This window comes from Aythya ferina, assembly GCF_964211825.1.
Source record: "Aythya ferina genome assembly, chromosome: 7".
Classification (NCBI taxonomy): domain Eukaryota; kingdom Metazoa; phylum Chordata; class Aves; order Anseriformes; family Anatidae; genus Aythya; species Aythya ferina.
In genome coordinates, this window is record NC_140302.1 from 15,439,695 (window position 1) to 15,454,456 (window position 14,762).

Genomic DNA, 14,762 nt, shown 5'->3' on the forward strand with positions numbered 1-14,762 from the left:
GATCAAGACACAGTAGCTGAAAGAGCTCACCTTACCTGGGAACAATAAAAGAGACTTAAGTGGGGGAAGCATATTCTGTTCAAGTTCGAGAAGGAGAATCTACCTGATGACTTGCTTCCATGCTGAATTACCAATGCTAACTAGTTTTTAGGGCTTTCAGTATCAGCCTTGGATTCTTAGTTTAGAGAAAACCCAATTAAACACAAAACCTAAATTAGCATTTTACAGGCAAAAGCTCCACTGACTACTGGTTTGGGAGGTACAGCTGACGCACTGAAGTATCATACGCATATTGAAAAAAGGTAACTTGACATTTGTTGGCCTCTTATAGGGAGGAGGCCAACATTTGCTTAAGTAATGCACTCAAAGCACTGGGATACAAAGGTTTCAAACGTCAAAATAATTGTTGGAGCTGGCTACGTGGTTTGTATTTGTGAAATTTTCACTGGGTGGCTGGAGTTCTGGTAAGGGGCAGATGTTCAGGGTACAGGTGTTAATCTGTCTCATGGCAATATGTTACAATGGGAGAATTATGAGAAAAGGAAGCATTGCCTGGTGGTGTCAGAGTGGAGCTGTGACTGAGAAGATCTGAGTTCTATTTCTGTCACTTCCAGTTTAAACCCTGATTCGGCACAGCATGTCAGGATGTGCTTAAGTACTTAACTGAATTGAGGGCTGGCTGCTGTGAAGTAAAATCCATGCCTGGGAAGAGGCCAGTACAAGGTGTATATGGTGCATAAAAGAGATTTTAAATAGGACATAAAGCTTGCCCAATTTATTTTTTAGGGTACAGTTTTACCTGGAGAGCTTCCAACCTGTGTGTCTCAGTGTTCTTATCTGCATAAAAGAAGTAACACTTCACTCAAGTCTTAATGACTGCAATAGCTCTCAGATGGAGTGGCTAAAGAATATACAAGGTCATTGTGTTTTCATGCAAAACTCCTGGCCATGTTCCGCATACAGTTTTACTTTTTAAGTAGATAACAAAATCAGGCAGGGTAACAAGCAGTACTGGACACCAACAGGATAAATACTCTCCATGTTTTGGCCCCAAAAGGCTGTGTGACGTGACACTCCTCTTCTGCTTTTGAGAAAGCTCAGTTTTCCTAGACTAGCTGCAAGATCATCCATGCCATTATTAGTTTCGGTGATAATTATAGGGGTGATTACCTGAAGCCCAATTGGTATTCAGAGCCTTAGATGAGAAAAAAACCTTCCTGATGGAGCTTCCAAACCAAATTAGCAGCTGCCAGGCTCCTACTCTGCAGTGGCCCAAAGCCCCTCCAATTTCACTGAATTACTGGTAAGTGAAGGCTCTGCCCTAGCAAATAGGATGGAAACAAGTATATCTATTCACACCTTCCCCATCGAAGTAGTTCAACATTATTAACATTTGTTAGAGATTATAGCATTGTTTATAACATCTACAGCGTCAAGAAAATAAAACCAAGCTGGATGTTCTCGTCACCACGCAATGGGAGGGAGAAAAGGGATACCTAATTTTACAAAGAAGGTATGTTTTTAAAGAGAACATCTCTACTGAAAAGAAGGATCCTCTTCCCAGACACTGGTCACAAGCATTTCACAAAGTCAGGGATGTGCCAGGCAGTGAGGGTTTCACTGGCAACCCACTGAAATTGCAGATGCACCTAATAATAGATTTTTTTTTCACACAAGAACATTCAAATACAAGACAATTCTGCTTTACTCATACCAGTATGAAGGCAAAGTGAAATGGGTTAAAGCTTACTAGAGACCACTAAGTAACGTGAAGACAGCAAGCATGTGGTTACTATTTCATCATTTTTGGATGCTGATTAGTGGAAGCCAAACCACAACAACACACAAATAACAGCATATACAAAATAAGCACAGAGCATTCAAGGGTGCTGGTTTCTTGTACAGGAGACCAGGTTTGGTTACTGAGAGATCATCTAACAAGGACAATGAGACAGAAAGTGAAGTGAGATTTCAAACTTTATGGTGTCATTCTCTACATCTACTGTAAGGCAGATCTGCAAGCTGGTAAAAACACATGCCTTGGTCTACAAGTACTATTATGGCCTTTCTCAAGCCTGTTGAAGTCAAGATTGATCACAGACTTCATAGCTGTTTTGCTAGTCATTCCCAAGTTGCAAGAATCTTCTCTGTAAAGCTGATCCACAAAAAACAGCAAGCACCATGAGGATTTTTGGAAGAAAAAAAAATCAAATAACGATTTAGCAAAATTCAAAACCAGTTACGATCATTGTTTGTTACTCCATGAACTTCTGCTCCTTGGACAGTGGGAACCTGTCCCCATGACCTATGCTAGCAGAAGACACTAGTTTTGCTTAGAGGGCTCTATCAAGCGCCTGAGGCTCTATCTGCATACAGTGGGCTAGCACATTGCCTCTGCTTTGGATTCTGCTTCATTTTAAATATGCAGAGTATGGTGGAGGCATTTAATCAAACCTGTCTCCATCCTGATCACGTAATTACCATTAGAAAGAATAGCAATGTGTCCCCAAACTATAGATTGATGAGCCATCTGTAAGCTGAAACAAAGAGCAGAAGGAAGCTTAATTGAATCAAATATTTAGAATACATTACACTTCATTTTGTAGTTACTCAGAAGCTGGCCTTCTCTTCAGGCTCCTGCCCCACGCGTCTGGAATTCATCACCACTAACTGCATTTAATCCTTCAACCTTACTATAAAGTGACTGCTGATAATATATAATTATGGTTTAATTCAAGTGGTGAATCAGCCTTGGAGAATTTGTGGGGACAATGGGAATTTAGGCTTTCATTAGGTGGCAAGAGTGGACCATACGATAATGCCTCACAAGTCTTTGTCTCTAACAGCAAGATAGCGTATGAAAGCTTACGGATCTTCTTCTGACACACAGATATCACACCTGCCTGAGCTATTGCTCACAGTAGAGCCTCCTCATTTCCCATCCAAAGAGCGGAGCTGGCCCAGCAGTAGTCCAGCCCTCCCACCCAGATGTTCATGCAACACTGGCATCTCCTCCAGTTGTGAGGCTTGGCTCCAGGGTGGCCAACACAAGTGATAAACATATATTTGGGACATGCTCAGAAGCAAATGGGACTGAAGAACAGTATATTAAAAAAGAAATCCCCACTCACCACCCCCAATAACTCCCAGAATCACAGAATTGTCTAGTTTGGAAGAGACCTCCAAGATCACCGAGTCCAACCTCTGACCTAACACTAACAAGCCCTCCACTAAACCATATCCCTAAGCTCTACATCTAAACATCTTTTAAAGATCTCCAGGAATGGTGACTCCACCACTTCCCTGGGCAGCCCATTCCAATGCCTCACAACCCTTTCAGCAAAGGAGTTCTTTCTAACATCCAGCCTAAACCTCCCCAGCACAACTTCAGCCCATTCCCCCTTCGTCCTATCACCAGGCATGTGGGAGAACAGACCAACCCCCACCTCTCTACAGACTCCTTTAAGGTACCTACACTCCCAAACCATCATGAGAATGAGAGAACGTAACAGTAGCTGCTGGTCAGGTATCTCAGCCCTTGCTCCTCAGATGTTATGTTAGAAGTGATGGTGTGGTATTTGGATAGATCCTGGGGAAAGGAACAGAAGACTCTTGCCGAGTGTACTTTGCATTTCCACTAGCTCACTAAACGAGCAGTCAACTCTCACTCAGCACTGCTGCCACACCCACTTTGCACTAGCCCTGCCTGATAAAACCAAAGGGAAAGCAGCAAGAGCTTGGAGTTATGTACAGCTTGGAACACACTCAGGACTCAAAGGTGCTCAGATCAAGAGAGAGTACAGTCCCTCCTTCCAAGGACAAACACAGCAGTTCCTGAACTCTTGAGGCTTGCTTCTGCACGTTCAACACTGCAGCTTTTGATCCTGTTGGGACATGCAGTGGATGAAGTGAGGAACATTGCTCATCTGTCACATCACAGCAGGCCTAAAGGAGAGCTGGACTGATGGGTGTAGCCCAAGTTAGAGGCATTTGTTCGAACCTCTGCTATTGCCACCTCCTTTATTTAACAAGCTGATGCAGTGTTTTTAACCTGTTTGAGTCTAGCCACGTTACACATGGACAGCGCTTTCTGTAAACTGCTGCTTCTTGAAGACAGTTCGCATGCTTCTTGTGATAAAGCCTTTAAGATACAGGGAAGAAACATGACTGTAAGCCTCATCCAAGTCCCCTCCTTTCAAGCATGAGCAGCTCCCCAGTCCCCTCAGAAACTCCACAGCTGGGACCAGAGCACAGCACATCACAGGCACCACAACCGTGGTGATGCTCAGCTCACCACAGCGGCAGATGCCACCCCACCCCTTGCAGCTGGACCATGGCCATGCTGAGAAGTTCCAGCTGTCCTCCCACACAAGGGACATGCCAACGTGTTCAGATAACCTATGAGTTCCCCACACACAAAAGACTTGGACCGATTACCAGGCGGTTTGCATCACATTTGATTTTACTGCTTATTTCATTTGCACTTCAGCAGCTCCACTATCTTCTGCTTCCCAGAATCAACATGCGGAAAACCAAAGATGCAACCAGCAGGTCTTTGTGGGGACCTGGGTTTCTGACCAGATCCCAGGCAAGAAGTACTGGGCAGCGAGCAACCGAGCCTGTTGCTGCACGCTCTGCCCAGTGGTTTGCACCGGGATGAAGGGCTCTGCCTGTGGATAAAGCATTACCCCTGCCTAAGTCTAATCACACACAAATTGGCCTCATGCATTTGCAGCTACTCGTGGTTTCTAAGTCACCTAGTTTATAACAATAATTTTAAAGGCAATGTTTTTGAAAAAGGAAATGAACAAGCATAAAACCTGTAAAAAGGGGAAATTAATGTGGGATTTCAGACATGTTATTTATCTTCCTTTCTGCCTCTGTGCAATACTGTAGGGATAAGCACATAACTAGCTGCTTTAATATTTATTCCTATTATAGGAAAAGTAAACATTGCTGATAAGTCACTGCTTTCCAGGATTAGATTTCATATTTTAGAGACTGCTTTAAATTAATGCAAAAGCAAACATTATCTTTGCTTCTTATTCATATATTTCCCTAATGAGTTCCAAGCAAATTGTGCCTACTTATATTTTATGATTTTAAATAATTAAAACATTTTATGGAGGCAACTAAAATTCTCCCCAGAGTTAGCAGAAAGATTATTGATTGAACAGATCTCAAGCTACAAGGAAAAAATTATTATTTAGTTTAAAGGCTGATAATTTTATTCCTACTCAACCTACTGAATAAACGAGGACTGTGCATTTTTACAGCAGCCTTTTGAGTTATGCTGGGGTAGGGACATGGGGTTTGTTGGTAAACTGAAAGCAGTAACTTTCTGACACTGTGAAATTAGGTTTGCAGGAGAGTTAATGATTGTTGCTGCTGTCACAAGTAAATGCAATGCCCAGCTACTGTGTACACGCACAACACCAGTGTTAGTTTTAACACGCTTTTTTCTCTTTCTATTTTGAGGAAGCAAACATTAGGACTTAACTTGTAAAGGCTCACAAGACATGTATCTCTTTGGACTAAACTCAGCGATTAAAAAAAAAAAAAAAAAAAAAAAAGGGAGATCAAAATTTAGGAGTATACAAATAGACTGATCCAAGACAGTGGTTTCCTTGTTTGTTTAAAAACCTGCCATTTTCTCTCCAACAGGTAAACTCACACAGGCTGTGCCTCACAGCACTCAATGCTTACTTCATTTCTGTACAACGTGTGTATTTGTGAGCTGCCTACTACAAGCAGGCATCACTGGTGCCTGACATAGGTGAAAACCTGAAGGCAGGAGGAGTGCTCAGCTGCAATCAGAGGACCTGGAAAGCTTCATCAGGAAGCAATAGATGCCCTTGACTCCATGCTGAGCCATGAGGGCAAGAAGGGGGCATCAAGACCTTCCTGCTGCTCTGCATGCAGGGATCTGTCTGCCTCCAGCCCCACACAGAAGGTGGGAAAAGTGCCATCACCCACAGCTTCCACCCATCCATCTCTTCAGCCCCAGGGCACACCAGCAGGACACCGCTATACTGTTTCAGCAGGGTCACCTTTGACGTCCCCTAGCCACCTAAATGTCAGATGCTATAAAATGCTCTCCCAAGCTACTTAATCCATCTTTTCAATGAGGAGTAATTAGCGGGGTCGTTCCAAAGCAGAAAACCACAGTTAATTGTCTAACTACTATGCTGTCATATGTATTATATCAAAGAGATTAATACACCCTGAAAGAAATCACAGAGCCTTCTTCGGTTCCCTGTGTACAGCTGAGCTAGGTGGTATTCCAGTGAGCCCCTAAAGCATCCCTATTGCAGAAAAACATGAATTCACCATCAAGGTACAACTACAACATGATACTAAGTCAAACCCTTGACAAGGCTTTTCACATACCAAAAGCTGCAGTTTCTCCTCACACACACAGAGCCAGTTTCCAAGGGGGCTCTAGGTCTGCACATGACAGTTTGCCAGGAAGAAACCCCCTGCCCACACTTTTACTGTGGTGGGTTTGACCAGGAGATGCGGAGGACAAAAGAGACAAAAAGCACAGCTGCATTTAAACACACAGAGAGGCAGGGCCCCAAATTCCCTTCTGTGTGAGGGAAAGGGACCCAGGTGCCACCAAGGGCCCTCTTACTCCTTTCTCTCACCCAGCTTCGGTTACTCTGTTGGGTGCTGCCTCATTTTCCTTCCTTGATTTCCAGCACAGGCACTCACATGCCAGCTATGCTGTCATGCCCTTAGCACAAGCTTAACTTCAAGTGCAAGTTTAAACCTCTGACCACAGGTACGCCCTTAATGAGAACTGCAGACCTGCGGCTGGGGCCTGTCTGCTGAGCTTACAAAGCATTTAGGGCTACATCCACAGACCGCATTAACGGCACGTGGTCAAAGCTGCAAAGCTAAGCACCCAGAAGGTAACAAAAGACTAATTAAATTTGCACAAGAAATCCTAATTTTGACCATCCCCATTACATAGATCTTAGTTTTATGATCGACTGTTTATGTATTTTACCTTTTACATGCTTCTTCCTGACCTTCTTAGAGCTTATTTTACTCCTTTTGCCTTCAGGCTAACACAATGAGAACCTATAAACAGGGAAATACCCAGCCTAGACCAGTAGAGGTTTCCTAGGTCCCAGAAGGACCAAGTGGCCTCATGCTAAGGTCACATTTCTCCAGCAGAAGAGGTGGCACAAGTTAGGGAGACAGGCTCACCAACAGAAATCATAATTGTTTCTTCGATGTTTAATTATCTTTTTTTTTTTTTTTTTTTTTTTTTTTACACCTTGTGGTCTAATTTCCTTGTATGGATATGAAATCAAACACAACAGCTACAGCAGCACCAAATCATTTCAATGACTCCCTTCAACTTTCCTCAAAGGGATTCAGAGGTATCAAGGAAAAGGGAAGGAAACAGAGAGCAAATAAGAATGAGTTTTTCTGTGCAACAGGAAAGCTATCCTACAAAAGGAAAGCAGTGAAACAAACTCCTTTATTTCCCTGGATAGTTCACTTTTCAGACACTTTCCCCTCTTCCCACACTCCCTTGCTATAAAACAAGCCGAGCTCCCTGTGCCCACAGGCCTGTTGCCCAGGTGCCCGCTGAGGCCTGAGGCTGGCTGGCTGACACGTGCCGCCAGGCCAGGGTATGCACATCAACAGCTTGTGGCCCTGCCCTGCCAAACCACTTACAGCAGTACTCCCTATTTTTAAATCCAGAAATCCCAGGCAGAACTACGGAATTATCTCATTTTAGGAAGAAGCGCCTGAAGCGGCCTAAAGCACAAACCTCTCAAGGCAGTGGCTCTTGCTTCCTGCAAAATATCTCTCTCTGCACTTGTGAAGCAAGCAATGTTTTGTCTCACATAAATGACCAAATAACCTTGTTCCATGGCACGACAGCACCTTCTCGGACACAGGTGTGCTGCTAAGAGAAACTTCTGGAAGCAGCAACCAACAAGCAGCTGCAGCACAGTTCTCTGCTACTGCTTCAGGCAAAGAGGAAACAGGGATATTGAGCCAGAGTGCTTAGACAGCCCCCAGAAGGAAGAAAAGTTGAAGAAGTGATGCAAATAGATCCAATAGCACACTCAAGTACCCTGATAGAGTGAGGACCTCTCCTACGAAGTGCTAGGTTTCACCAGAAAACCTGACGGTCTTGTACCAGACTCAACCTTGTAGAATGTTTCACAATGAACTCTAAGAAAATAAAAGAAAAATGAAGTGTTTGAGCAATAATAGGCAGACATCAGCCTTCTTTTACAAAGGCTGCAATGCGAACCTGCAGCCGGGCTAGAGTAACAGCACCCTAACAAGTTGCTTGTGAATTGCAGTTTACTTAAAAACATGTCATGAAACGCTGGTTCCCAAAACACCAAACATTACCTCACACCTACCTGGTGCTGTTTCCTGGCAGGAAATACCCCCAAAGCCACCATCAAGAAGACTAGACAGAGCTGACCCCCCTGGATGAACACCCCAGGTACAGCCAGAAGCCTGCATCCAAGTACTCGCTCTCAGAAGCAGATGCTGCTAATTAGAGAAGTGAAAATCACACCAGGTGATCCTTGTGATTGTAACCCACCAAACCCACTCAAAAAGGTAAAGACAACGAAATTCACAAAACCTGTAAATTTGCCCTTCACAACACCATCATAAATAAATAAAATCTGAGAAACAGATTATCCCTCTGCTGCCCTCCAGACCACCGTCAGCCACCGATGCCCTCCCAGGGCAGCTGTCTGAGCCGCCACAGACCCTGCAGCCTTCACCCAGGGGCCTGTGAGCAGTCACCCCAACTCCTGGGCCCTGTACAGGCCCAGGCAGCCACCCCCAAGGGTGGTCCTGGCAGAGTAGTGGGGCTCAAAACAGCTAGAGAAGGGGTTTTGACATGCTGCACTGGGGCCAGGGAATGAGGCCCTGAAGACTAATGAGAGCCAAGGGGAGTGGGGTGAGGCAAGGCAGCCCCCAGCAGCAGGCGGTGGTAGCCCCGAGACAGCAGTGCTGGCTGTGCAGTCACAGCCCAGCCCCGTGGGCAGGCTGGTGTTCTAGTTTTGTCCAAGATACAGACTTTGTACATTCACAAAAGTAAACAAAACAGCCCTGACAAAACCTACCTCATCTTCTGCCCGTTACTGGAATATCCTGTGAGACAGCTTTCAACCGGTCCCTCGGTGTGGCAGGGATCTCGGCGCAATTGTCGCAGCAGCGGGGAGCAACCGGCAACAGCTTCCTGGAGTGGGACTGCTGCCTCACGAAAGTGTACATGTGCTTTATGACAGGACAGGCACTGGTCATGGAGTTGCTCAGCTCTTTCCCCTGTTCCTGCACTTTAAATGCTTGATTGGGACCTAAGTTAACTGTAGAAACAGGGCGTGGGGAGATTTTGTGAACGACCGATGTGTCCCTGTGGTGTGTTGCCACCACAGTCTGTCCTGCCATGCCGTGGGGCCTGGTGCAACCAGCTGCCTGATTCTGGAAAACCCCGGGTCAGGCAATGCTTCAAATTCCTCCCTTCTGGCCTCTGACAGAGGGCACATTCTGCCATCCTGTTGGCATATGCAGCCAGAACTTCTGGTTGGAAATCGAGGGCCCTTGAGCCATTTTGAGGCTGCCAGAGAAGGAGATAACCTGCCTCTCCAACCCATGTGGCTGGGCTCAGGGCGGGGATGAGCCCAGGCAGTGGCTGCAGGCCACTGGTGTTGGAGAGCCAGACCAAGGCTCCACAAGTGTCAATGCACGCTGTCCTGCTTGCACACACACAGGTGTGGGTGACAGCCAGGTGCTGTGGCCTAAGGTTTCCCTCCCCTCCCGCTCTGCTTAGTTATCTAAGAGCCAGGCTTAGGCTTACTGCAAATATTATGTCCCCATTCACTCAATGAGCTAATCAAAGTTATGAGAGAAATATCAAATAAAGCAGCTCTTTCTGGTTTTATTTCGTTCCCCGGAGAGATCAGAAAGGAAAGCAGCGGCCACCAGGTGGCACACCCGCCCCACAGGCCAGCCTGGTGGCTCATGGCCCCCCCGAGCCCCTGCTCGCTCCCTGCCCAGCCCGGGTAGTCCCGGCCGGGCCGAGGGGACAGCCACCCCTAGCTGCTACCGGGACGCTTAAGAGATTGGGGAACTGCAGACAGTAAATTATGACAACGCTGCTTCAGCTGCTGCAGCAGAAAACTCCTCCATCCCATCCCTACAGAAAAAATATCCCTCCTCATAACTCTTACCTGGATAACACCCAAGCCCTAAACACAGCATAACTTTTGATTTCTCATATGAAAAATGTAAGCATGTCTAATAAAGATTTGGTTAAGGTGTGTTTTCAGTATCACTGCCATGGATCAAATAAAATGTCTAGGGACAAATGCCATTAGTTACTTGTGAGCTACTCCCTCCTCTCTCCTAACCACAGCAGGCTGGGGCTCAGATAGAGCACTTGTACCCATGACTCACATAGCACACCCAGCTGAGCTCCACGATGCACACCAGATAAGACTAATGAAAGTTAGTAAGAGCTGTTTAAATTTTAATGCTTATAGCATAGGTTGAGTAAACATGAAAGATTGAGTCACCAACAATGAGGAATTAAATAAGCAGAGTCCTGACTTTAGCATCAGGGTCTTCCCCCACAGACCCAGGACAAAGAACAACCAATGGCAACACCCACGGACTGTTGAAAGATTTCTGCTGTGCGCTACAGTTAACTGGCAGGAATTGTGGTGCAAGTATTTCAGTGGAATTGGTTTCAGCAGAAAATGCTCATTTAGAAACACATGGTACAGTAAAGGTCAAACAGCTGGAGCTGAGACAGTCTGATTGCTTGCCATCTTTAAAACTGTCAGTGCTTTTCCTAACACTGGAAGTTAAATATGAGTGTACATAAGAAATCTGTATAATTTAACTAAATCTGTGTAAAACACACCACATTCCAATAGTACTTTTTAGAAGTTTGAAGTGTGTATTATTTTTCCAGAAACTTCTGTGCATGAAATTTTTGCCTTTTTTATGAGTGTATCTTACTCACAGCTAAAGCAAAAGCTAGTTATACCATAAGCTCACGAAAATGAATTCAGTTTTTTTTTTTTTTTGTGCTTTCCATTTGACCCAACAACACGTAGGAAGACTGACAACCTTAAGGCAGGCCCAGGAACTTTGTAGTAAGGGAAACATCACTACAACACAATGAACACAGACCCCACAGTAATTGATATGCTTCATGTTTTTATTCCTATTCCAGATCAGGAACAAAAATATTCCATGGCAAAGGGAGGCTGACAAACACATTAGAACAGCTTGCAACAAATACAGCCTTTTCATGCCACAGAAGAACCCAACCAAATTTTTTCTTTGGGTTTTCCTTTTTGGTAGTTCACAGGAAGCATTTGTACTTGCTGTTCAAATCACTGCTGCCACAGGTGACACCCAGGATTTTTTGTTTTTATCAACAATTAGTAGCTTACCTTGCATAGAATTGCTCCTGTCTTCACTGACTAATATAAGGAAGCAAGGACCTTTTATGTAAACAGGGTTGAATCATTTACACATGGCAGTCTTATCTCTTCAGTTCTACTTCCTGTAAAAGTGCAGTCACTAGGTTCAAACACAGCACCCTGTGCCAGCACACAGAGGATTGCCAATAGTAAAGCCAAGCGCCAGAACAGGACATTAGAGGGCAGTGTGCGCACTCCATTGCTACCTGGCTTTATTCCAGCAATGCCCAAGGGAAAGTTAAAAACCTAGGCCCCAGTGTTTGAGTGTGAAAGGCTTCCACACCCAAAGGAATTCCAAACAAGTTTCCTGGTTTCTTAAGACTGTAGTGCACAAGAAGCAGATTTAAGAACATACTACACCAAGCTGATCTGCAAGTGCAATGTTAGTTGATAAAACCTGGAGAATTTCTGCAAAATAGGAAGAATAAGTGTTTGAGTCACTCAGTAAGTTGTGTGGGGGGTGTAATTTAATATGCAAGGAGTTTTACTTAGCAAAGCTGATTACATCTCCTTGCAATGTGCACACAGACATCCACTATTCCAGCTGTACCAGGCAAGAATGCAATGCTACAGTTCACACAAACAAGATGCACATCCATCCTCAGGTCACTCACTATCTCAAGTGTTTTATTTTGCTCAGAACAGCAGCTGAGAAAAGTCTGGCTAGTGCTGAAAGTTATCATTAAGGCTTTTCACATTTTCTAACAAAATGAAAACATTTAAACTACCACCATTCCTCACCAAAAAACTCCAGTTACACCACTAGCTTCTGTAACATACTTGAAAAGAAAGTTTGAAAGCCATTTCTATAAGCCTTACTTGTGAGATGCCAGGAGATAAGACACCAACCTTCTTTTTCTTACTTAAGGTAGCAATTTATGACAATATTTTAGGAAGCTCAACATTTTCACATTTAACTACTGCAGAGCCCTTGTAATTCTCGCATTGCCTATCAGTGTCATAACAAAGGGAACTGCTTAAGGTTTCTAGGCTAAGAACTAGTGAAGTGATTCACATGAAAATAGTAAAGTAAATGTGTTCAGGCTTTTCATCACTAATTTGTAGGAAGAAGCAACAAGAAACTCTGAAGATCTTCTTTTGCTTCATTTGGCTATAACATAACCTCAAGAATGACAAATACAAATGAGCTAACAGTGAAGAAAAGGGCTAGGGTAGTTGGTTCCTGAAACACCAAGTGTCAGACCACTACAGCCTTATCAAAATCCTCCAAAAACCAGAGCAACAACAGTACTGTAGCCAGTGTTGGTTTAAGGATGCAAGGCATCCCTCATAAGCGAAGACAGTCCTTTATTTGCCCAAGTGCTACAGTTGGATGATGCATGCAGGCACACTTCTTTTTATTATTTCTGGGAGAAGCCTGGAGATGCTTTGTGTCACACCAAAAAGAGAACAGGGAATAAAACTGAATTGTCTGGCCACACAATCTCTAGCTTTAGAAGAGCTTGTGTATAAATACTTTGAAGTATATCAGCTCAAACATTTGCATGCAATTACAGAGTAACAAATGACACCTTATGTGCTGCTGCTTCCATCACCAAGTGGTAGAAGTGTCCCAAGAAAAGGGTATTCAAGTGAGAATGGCCCTAAGGTTCTCTGAAATATAAGTCTAGTGACCTATGCTGCCAAGCCTTCTCTTTTCCATGTAAAAAAAAAAAAAAAAAAAAAACTGTTCAAAGACACTACCAAGCCCACTCAAGAGGCTGCGATGACAGCATAATCACAGAATCACAGAATTTTCTAGGTTGGAAGAGACCTCAAGGTCATCGAGTCCAACCTCCAACCTAACGCTAACAGCCCTCCACTAAACCATATCCCTAAGCTCTACATCTAAGCGTCTTTTGAAGACCTCCAGGGATGGTGACTCCACCACTTCCCTGGGCAGCCTGTTCCAATGCCTCACAACCCTTTCTGTAAAGAAGTTCTTCCTAACATCTAACCTAAAACTCCCCTGGCTCAACTTAAGCCCATTCCCCCTCGTCCTGTCACCAGGCACGTGGGAGAACAGGCCAACCCCCACCTCTCTACAGCCTCCTTTAAGGTATCTGTAAAGAGCAATAAGGTCACCCCTGAGCCTCCTCTTCTCCAGGCTGAACAAGCCCAGCTCCCTCAGCCGCTCCTCGTAGGACTTGTTCTCCAGGCCCCTCACCAGCTTCGTCGCCCTTCTCTGCACCCGCTCAAGCACCTCGATGTCCTTCTTGTAGCGAGGGGCCCAAAACTGAACACAGTACTCGAGGTGCGGCCTCACCAGAGCTGAGTACAGGGGGACGATCACCTCCCTAGCCCTGCTGGTCACGCTGTTCCTAATGCAAGCCAGGATGCCGTTGGCCTTCTTGGCCACCTGAGCACACTGCTGGCTCATATTCAGCCGACTGTCCACCATCACTCCCAGGTCCTTCTCTGCCTGGCAGCTTTCCAACCATTCCTCTCCCAGCCTGTAGCTCTGCTTGGGGTTATTGCGCCCCAGGTGCAGGACCCGGCACTTGGCCTTGTTAAACTTCATGCAGTTGACCTCAGCCCATCGGTGCAGCCTATCCAGATCCTCCTGCAGAGCTTTCCTACCCTCAAGCTTGGTTCCACCTTCTGCAAAGAAGGTGGCTCAATTATTCCATAGCTAAAGCCTGGACACAGGCAGTTCACTATAGTATGTAATTCAAGAACGAGGCCAACAGCACAAGATGGACCAAGATCTCAAGTAAATCACTCAGATGTTTAGGGGCATTAAATAACCTAACACATCCCAAAGAGTTTGCAAAACAGACAGACATTCCCAACCATAACCTAGCCCCCTTCCTTTTAAAGGCATGTGAACTACAGGCTGCAAGACCAACTGTAAAGAGATAGCTTTCTCAGCTGAGACTAAAGAAACAGACTCCAAGCAATTCCCTGAAGAGAACAAGATCTTACTCTTAAACGTAAGAACTGTGACTCCATGTAATACATCCCACATTAAAAGCAACCACAGCTACTTATGCTTGACCTTACGAGTTTGATTTTAAGAGATGCTACCCTAGGAAAAATACGAAGTTTTTCTATTATTCCACATTTCTGATCACATCTACCAAGATTTATTAGTCAATGGGAAAGCAAAATTGGATATATTTTCCTCCATTTCCATTTAAAATTAAGTCTTTATTTATTTTAAGCAGAAACCTTCAAAGCAGTTGGGCTAAGCAGGCTGTTGTACCATGACACCATTACATTCAGTTGCAGAGAAGTCGCGCTTCAAACAATTTTAAGCAAAACAAGTGTTTGTGG

At 44.7% G+C, this 14,762-nt stretch overlaps 1 protein-coding gene across 4 annotated transcripts in view; it reads right to left on the minus strand.

The window, feature by feature from the left end:
- Nucleotides 1–9,469, minus strand: part of LOC311439621 (uncharacterized protein) — a 196,740-nt gene extending 187,271 nt beyond the window's left edge. For 2 of the 4 annotated variants that reach the window (XR_014694858.1, XR_014694859.1), the window contains exon 1: nt 8,397–8,501. Coding sequence is in view for 1 of the 4 variants with exons in the window: in XM_084525540.1 (XP_084381666.1) it covers nt 8,397–8,502 (106 nt within the window). In the remaining 3 variants the exon portion in view is untranslated. Of the gene's footprint in view, nt 1–8,396; nt 8,533–9,116 lie in introns of those variants that run through there. The other 2 variants (XM_084525540.1, XR_014694857.1) reach the window with 2 other exon arrangements.
- Between the last annotated feature and the right edge of the window lie 5,293 nt (nt 9,470–14,762).